Genomic DNA, 8,519 nt, shown 5'->3' with positions numbered 1-8,519 from the left:
GTTTCCACTAGTTTTTTATCGCTTCCATGAGACACACCTGTTTCCACTAGTTTTTATCACTTCCATGAGACACACCTGTTTCCACTAGTTTTTATCACTTCCATGAGACACACCTGTTTCCAGTAGTTTTTTTATCACTTCCATGAAACACACCTGTTTCCACTAGTTTTTATCACTTCCATGAGACACACCTGTTTCCACTAGTTTTTTATCACTTCCATGAAACACAACTGTTTCCACCAGTTTTTTTATCACTTCCATGTGAATTCGCAGAAATATATATTGTCCGTTTTTTTTCCCAGACTGATGAAGTTTCGTTAATACCATATATATATATATATACGTGTTATTTTTTTCTGCCATTAAACTCCTCAACACAAGTATAAATTTCAGTGTTATGGAAATAAAATTTAGTTGTAAACTATTGTAAGATATCGTTTCTTTTTTTTTACCTCTCACACCTATTTACAACGTGACGCTATTTACAGATCCTCTTCAGTACCGCAAAACTTACCGGCCATCGTAAGGCGAATCACCGCTCCCGTATCCGCTTGACCCATCATCTCTGGGACCGGTCTGGAGGCCACGTGCTTGTTTCTTGATCTGTGATAGGTTGTTGTAATTGTAGGGAAAACTAGCAAATAGCATTCTTTCCTCGTAGTCATATTCGCACAGTATCTTGTTCTCAAACAGATAAAACTTGTCACCAACACAAAATCTGGAAGGAATCGTGTATTAAATTGATTTAATATGTAGATGAAAGATAATCCATGCATGTTATTTATACCTCCTCCAGTATTCAAAATTTACAAAAAATATTTCTCACTCTGCAGCCCAATATAACTAAAATGTCCCCCTATAAATCCTAAAATAGACATTTATAAGATACGTTAATAAAAACAATGAAAAGACAAACCATAAAACAAAGTTATTCTTTGTATATATTCATTACCAAGTACAGTAGTCCGGTGTATTAAGATTAAGAGCGAGAAATACGATCTATAAACGCCAGGCTGTATAAAGGAGTTAGCATCTATAATTGATCTGGAATATAATATTGAGTTCACTAATACGTCGGCGTTAATCACACAAAGTTTTAGGCCTGTTATTATAAAACACTTCAAGCATAATGTTAATGTGTACAGATATTTTTACACATTCTTTGTCAGCTGGTCCAGAGTATCTAGCAGGCCTGTTTAGGAGTCGCATGGGGGTTAATCTGTTCCACATCGCTGTGGATTAACCTACCAACCATTTATATCGCTATTAAGCTTTCCAGTACTGTTGTTGTTGTTTTTAACATCGCTGTGGATTAAACTACCAACCATTTATATCGCTATTAAGCTTTCCAGTACTGTTGTTGTTGTTTTAACATCGCTGTGGATTAAACTACCAACCATTTATATCGCTATTAAGCTTTCCAGTACTGTTGTTGTTTTTTAACATCGCTGTGGATTAAACTACCAACCATTTATATCGCTATTAAGCTTTCCAGTACTGTTGTTGTTGTTTTTTTAACACGGCTCCATTCCTTTCTACATTTTATTATTCCTAGTTTTTAACGAATCCGTTTCACCGGAGACGATATTGGGAAAAAAAGGATATTTAGTACTAAAGGCTCACGTAAATATTCTGGAGATATCCAGAAGATAAACTCTGTTTTTATGTTCTTTTTTTTTCATTAGAACATTATTGATCGAAAGGGTCTCATACTTGATCTCACACGTCGTTCTTTGCTAGCTTTTAATGTTCAAATTTCCTTTAATTTCACTATTTCATAATATCTGATAGTTACTGATTGTATAACACAGCTCGGTGTTATGACATGTAACAGCTCCACAATAAATCCAAGACTACCGTTTCACACTATATGGCAACAAATGGCGCGCATAGCACATTGAATTAACTGTGTATTTATGAAGTACAGTGTAGGTAAAAACAATTCTTTAATAAAATCCGACACTACCAGGAAGAAACAATAAGGCTTATTAAAAAGCGTTCAAGCGGGTATCACCGTTTACTATTAGAAGATAATACAATTAACACATTTTAAGGCTTGGTACAATAAGGCTTAATGTGAACAAATAAAGGCCAATGAACTAGGGTATGCGTTCAATAGTTTATCAAAGTTACTTTCTAATGTAAAACTTAGATAAATATCAATAAACAACCAGTACAATTCTACCTGTGATTACACAGTTGACTAGGATCCGCGTGTTCAGTAGTTTATCAAAGTTACTTTCTAATGTGAAACTTAGATAAATATCAATAAACAACCAGTACAATTCTACCTGTGGTTACACTGCGGACTAGGATCCGCGTGTTCAATAGTTTATCAAAGTTACTTGCTAATGTATACACTTAGATAAATATCAATAAACAACCAGTACAATTCTACCTGTGGTTACACTGCTGACAAGCGAAACACTCCAGATGATACACGTTTCCTCTGGCTCTCATCACCATCTCGAAGGCTGGGATGGTTTTGTTACAAGCTGAACATAACCCTGTTGTTCCAAATAACCTGTATTGAAAGAAAATCACACAATTTGCCACCACATTTCCAGTTAATTGTTTTCTTATTCATGATTTTTAACTTAGGACCGTTCATAGCTTTGATGATACAATATAATTACTACGAACCAAAGATAGATAGCATCACGGAGCAGGCAACATCTTAGTAAATATAAATATGAAGGTAATGAAGAATCGTGGTTGTCAGTAAAATGTCTTTTTCTGTTATAGTTTTACATTTATCTTCTTATTATTCTCAAAACACACTAGGATAAGTGACTTGGATAAGTTCTTATCTAAACACAATCTACGTTTAGGTGTGTATTACTGGGACACATCTAAACACATTCTACGTTTAGGTGTGTATTACTGGGACACATCTAAACACATTCTACGTTTAGGTGTGTATTACTGGGACACATCTAAACACATTCAACGTTTAGGTAAACTGTAGAATGTGTTTAGATGTGTCCCAGTAATACACACGTAAACTGTAGAATGTGTTTAGATGTGTCCCAGTAATACACACGTAAACTGTAGAATGTGTTTAGATGTGTCCCAGTAATACACACGTAAACTGGTGAATGTGTTTAGATGTGTCCCAGTAATACACAATTTCGATGTTTCCTAAATGAAACCATAGAATGTATTTCGATGTTTCCTAAATGAAACCATAGAATGTATTTAAATGTTTCCTAAATGAAACCATTGAATGTATTTAGATGTTTCCTAAATGAAACCATAGAATATGTTTAGATGTTTCCTAAATGAAAGCATAGAATGTGTTTAGATGTTTCCTAAATGAAATCATAGAATGTGTTTAGATGTTTACTAAATGAAACCATAGAATGTGTTTATATGTTTACTAAATGAAACCATAGAATGTATTTCGATGTTTCCTAAATGAAACCATAGAATGTATTTAGATGTTTCCTAAATGAAACCATAGAATATGTTTAGATGTTTCCTAAATGAAACCATAGAATGTGTTTAGATGTGTCCCAGTAATACACACCTAAACGTAGAATGTGTTTAGATGTGTCCCAGTAATACACACCACATTCTATGCTTTCATTTAGGAAACATCTAAATACATTCTATGCTTTCATTTAGGTTAAATTTCATTTCACTTAAATCCGCTAGGTGATGTCATCTCTGTACGTTTTGAAGATGGCGACAAATTAAAAGAGAAGCGTCTGCAGCTTTGTACAAAGCGTCAGAGAATTACGCTAGTGTAATATGTAGTAAAGCTTCTAGTGTAGTGTGTGTGAGACTCTCGCATGCATGCAGCTTCCTAAAGTGTCATAATCACACCCAGCCGACAAATTAGATTAGTATTTATTGAATTTTAAACCGGGTGATTCATGCAACTTTGTCCGATACTGGTGTCCATAGAAAAGGCATAATTATACTATTCAGTTTTTAACTCCGAAATGCCTCTTGAATTACATTTTAGACAAAGTGGTTGTTCTCCCAATGGTATTGATCGCAAATAAAAAGGTTTTTAGTAACATTAACGCGCGAGACTTATTGCTGTACACGAAATGCTAAACTGATTCTGTTTTAGAAAATAATCCGGCATGCATTTTGTAAATTTGTGTTTTTGTTTCGTTTTAAAATTTATGCATGGCTTCCTTTCGGAGTTCCGGCATCTAAAAGTATTCAAGCTGTAGGTGAAAACGTGCGTGGAAAGAGACGCTCTTTTTTTTTAGTTAAGCAAGATACATGAACATATATGTTTTCCTAACCTGAGATAATCTCTCTTACAGAGGATGAGATTGGCCTTGGTGAAGAGAGTTGAGCCCACCTCTCCAAGTCTACAGTCACAACAGGTACACTTGAGACAGTCCTCGTGCCAGAACTGGTCCAGAGCCTTTAGTAGGTATCTCTCTCGAATAACTTTCTGACAACCAGCGCACTCTGGTGCCGTCTTACTGTTTCCTGTTAATCGAGCAGGAGATTCTGTTTTAACGTCCATTAGAGCTAGGAGAGAAAAAATATCAACAAATCCATGACATAATAAACACTTGAAGTTAAAAAAAGAACAACAAAAAAAAACTAACGTATCTTTCGTGTCCTGTCTAAACCTGACATGCGCAACAAAACTAACTTATCTTTCGTGTCCTGTCTAAACCTGACATGCGCAACAAAACTAACGTATCTTTCGTGTCCTGTCTAAACCTGACATGCGCAACAAAACTAACTTATCTTTCGTGTCCTGTCTAAACCTGACATGCGCAACAAAACTATGATTATTTTGAAGTAACAACTGTACAGTAGATGATTAGTTACAACACGCACACGTATGAGTAGAAATTTATATTCCATTTTTCTGAAAGCGGTGTGCGTTATTGTCGAACAACAATCACGTGACATTCTATTTAATGATAATGAAGTAACAACTGTACAGGTAGATGATTAGTTACAACACGTACACGTATGAGTAGAAATTTATATTCCATTTCTCTGTAAGCGGTGTGCGTTATTGTCGAACAACAATCACGTGACATTCTATGTCTAAACGATTTATTCAAAATCTGTCTCGGAAGTAAATAAAAAATTAATATGATGTCCGTAACAGCTTTTGTGTTAATACACCTTAACTCTTAAATTCTCGTGTAGTAAGTACATTTATATGGGCAGTTTCATTTCTAGTTGTTAGTGCCCACTGACTGTAAATACGAGGATTCATGGTTTGTGTCTTTTGCCTCAAAAATGCACTCCGCATTTTGGAGCCGTGGGTTTTCTGTAGTCTATATGACTGACGGTCAAATCCCACTATACGCTCAGACAAACGTAGTCCAAGAGTTGGCGGTGGGTTCTGTTGAACAGCTGATTTTTCTTTAATCTAGATCAATTCAAAATAAGGTTAATGACATCTATACGCTGATGTTTTTTATACAATATTGCACGAAAAAATATAAAACAAACAAACATCGTAAAAAAGTAGTGTTGTTATTGTTTCTACAATGAAAGACAAGATATACGTTGTCTGGCTCAAATTTTCCTTTTCAAAAGAAGTTGTATCAAATAATTTATTCGGACACTCCTGTGAAACAAAGTATGAAACAAACAACATATTACTTAATAAATAATTCAAAATCCTCAAATATTACTAATAATATTTAATAATAATAATATTATTATTAGCTTGTGTTTGATTGGTTTGTTAGAAAAAAATTCAGAAGGGCTCTTTTTTTTTTTGCAATTCATTCGAAGAATTTACAAACAGCTAAAAGTTTGTTTGTTTGTCTGTTTTGAATTTCGCGCAAAACTACACGAGGGCTATCTGCGCTAGCCGTCCCTAATTTAGCAGTGTAAGACTAGAAGGAAGGCAGCTAGTCATCACCACCCACCTCCAACTCTTGGGCTACTCTTTTACCAACGAATAGTGTGATTGACCGTCACATTATAACGCCCCCACGGCTGAAAGGGCGAGCATGTTTGGTGGAACTGGGATTCGAACCGGGTCGCAAACAGCTAAAAACTGTGTATCAGTTCTAGAATTTCTCTTGACCACGCGCGTTTTTAAGGTCACGTGCTCTTGTAAGAACACTGAATCTTTAGAAGACTTGTATTTTTCATGGTGATAAGGCTTGCTTTCTGTAGCTGTAGTACAAATTTGTATGTCGAAGCGAGAGACAAGATCGCCATATATAAAAATGTCTCTTTGTTCACCTTTTTAGGCTTACTGTGTATATGGAGATGCATTTCATTAAAGACTTCTGCAGGATACTTCTGAAACAGAAGTATGTAATCAAGAACAGTCTTCTGTCCCTACACTTTCTCTTAGACAATACTTGGATGTTATATGCAGGTTAAATATATAGACGTATTATCTGTGTTTAAAGTATGTCGTGTGTTATGCAGGTTATAGTCTTCTGGCACCAAATGGCATTACTTCAGAGCCTGGTGGCACTCTGTTGTGGACGAGAAATTAAAAATTCTCAAAACGAGGAATTTCTTCTTCCCATTATTTCCTTCAAAACAGAACGTGTTACTTCCTATCAGAACGTGTGTTACCAGTTACTTCCTATAAGTAGGAGTGATAGGAATTACTTCCTATAAGTAGGAGTGATAGGAATTACTTCCTATAAGTAGGAGTGATAGGAATTACTTCCTATAAGAATGTGTTACTTCCTATCAGAACGTGTGTTAACAGTTACTGCCTATCAGAATGTGTTACTTCCTATCAGAACGTCTGTTACCAGTTACTTCCTATCAGAACGCGTGTTAACAGTTACTTCCTATCAGAACGTGTTACTTCCTATCAGAACGTGTGTTACCAGTTGCTTCCAATCACAACATGTTACTTCCTATCAGAACGTGTGTTACCAGTTACTTCCAATCACAACGTATCACTTCCTATCAGAACGTGTGTTAACAGTTACTTCCTATCAGAACGTGTGTTATCAGTTACTTCCTATCAGAACGTGTGTTACAGATGCTTCCAATCACAACGTGTTACTTTCTATCAGAACGTGTATTACCAGTTGCTTCCAATCACAACATGTTACTTCCGATCAGAACGTGTGTTAACAGTTATTTCCTATTAGGACGTATGTTAATAGTGACTACAGTAAAAAAAATACAACGACAGAGGAAAAATTTACACCGCCACCTGGTGTGACTGGAAGTATGTATCAATATATGGGTTTAAAAAATAATTTATGTAAATTTCAAATTTAAGTATTAGAAAACATAAGCGATTACACTATAGAACAAAATCATACTACGTCATTGTTTAAATCACCCGCTTTTACCTAAATGTAACAAAACCAAAACCTACGTACCAATAAATGTAACAAAACCAAAACCTACTTACCAAAACAAAAGCATAATCTGATATCCTTATGGTGTTAATGTACCTCACTAAATTCAATACTTAAATGGATATACCGTACCTACACACTGTTCTTTAGTTCCTCTCCACCTCTGATTTCCACCATATCTCCTTTCTGATAACCTAATTAACACTGTTAATGCTCTTTCTTATAATTCTCTGTCCTTGTTTCCAGTCTTTGTCTATGCCTGGCGCTAAATAACACCAAGCTGGTTAAAAGCATTCATTGCGCTGGAGCTTATAACACCAAATGGAAGGGGCATGATACTTTCGAGCGAACACGCGTTCCTTTTTTTTTTTTCGAACTCCCGATGGACTGTTGTCACATTGCCACTCACTGATGGTGAGCCAATTAGGCACGCGCAACTTTGAATCCTCGCAAAAAAAAAAAAAAGCCGAGCCTGTTTCCCTGTTGGTTTATAGTAGAGAACAGGTTCACCATAGAGTACGTAAGCATAAGACGGTCTATGTGATACACTTAACAAGACAGATCCATTAGATGAGAGTAATACAATTTGAGTGTCCAGCGGTGGTGGGTTGATAACGCCGGTCGTGGTACTGAATACGTTTCAACAACAGTCTTCCATTTCTGTTTGTGGAGCTCTTAGAGTTAAAATCCGCTGAAAGAAAGATTGAAGCAAGTAGACATTGGACGACTCTAATGCATTAGTATCAGTTTCTTCCTTTCCTGTTCTAAGTCCATCTTGGGGAGAACTGAGAGGTTGAGTACGTGCCTAGCAAGTCTGACCAATATAGCACGCAGAATGCTCTATATGCTTAGTAGAAGGTATTTCAATATGTGTCTAAAAAAACGCTTCCTACCTAGAAAACTTTCACTCAGAGATTAGACAGTACGTTTATTCAGTGACCGATATTCTATCGTCAACGCCCTTCTTCAAAAAAAAAGGACAAGATAACAGGATACATTGTATGGTTGCAAACCCAGGCACGAACCGTCTTGTCCTCCCCCCTCCCCGATGGGTCAGCGATAATTCCTTGAGCTTATAACGTTAAACGTTCGAGTTTCGATACCCGCTGATTTTTCGAACAACGGCCACTATGAAGACAAACACTTTTTATTAATGTTTTCTTCATTCTAAATTTGGCCCGGCATGGCCAGGTGGTTAGGACGCTCGACTCGCAATCTGCGGGTCGCGGGTTC

At 36.2% G+C, this 8,519-nt stretch overlaps 1 protein-coding gene across 2 annotated transcripts in view; it reads right to left on the bottom strand.

Moving 5' to 3' along the window:
- LOC106470303 (LIM domain only protein 3-like) overlaps window positions 1-8,519 on the bottom strand; it is a 30,941-nt gene that overhangs the window by 17,928 nt on the left and 4,494 nt on the right. For both annotated transcript variants that reach the window (XM_022398908.1, XM_013930849.2), the window contains exons 2-4: window positions 4,263-4,497; window positions 2,399-2,524; window positions 515-718 (exon numbers count right to left, since the gene is read on the bottom strand). In XM_022398908.1, coding sequence (XP_022254616.1) covers window positions 515-718; window positions 2,399-2,524; window positions 4,263-4,492 — 560 coding nt within the window. In that variant the 5' untranslated portion in view covers window positions 4,493-4,497. The remainder of the gene's footprint in view (window positions 1-514; window positions 719-2,398; window positions 2,525-4,262; window positions 4,498-8,519) is intronic.

The sequence above is a fragment of the Limulus polyphemus genome, unplaced genomic scaffold (assembly GCF_000517525.1).
Source record: "Limulus polyphemus unplaced genomic scaffold, Limulus_polyphemus-2.1.2 Scaffold3931, whole genome shotgun sequence".
In the NCBI taxonomy this organism is placed as follows: domain Eukaryota; kingdom Metazoa; phylum Arthropoda; class Merostomata; order Xiphosura; family Limulidae; genus Limulus; species Limulus polyphemus.
This window is presented reverse-complemented; position numbering and strand designations above follow the sequence as displayed.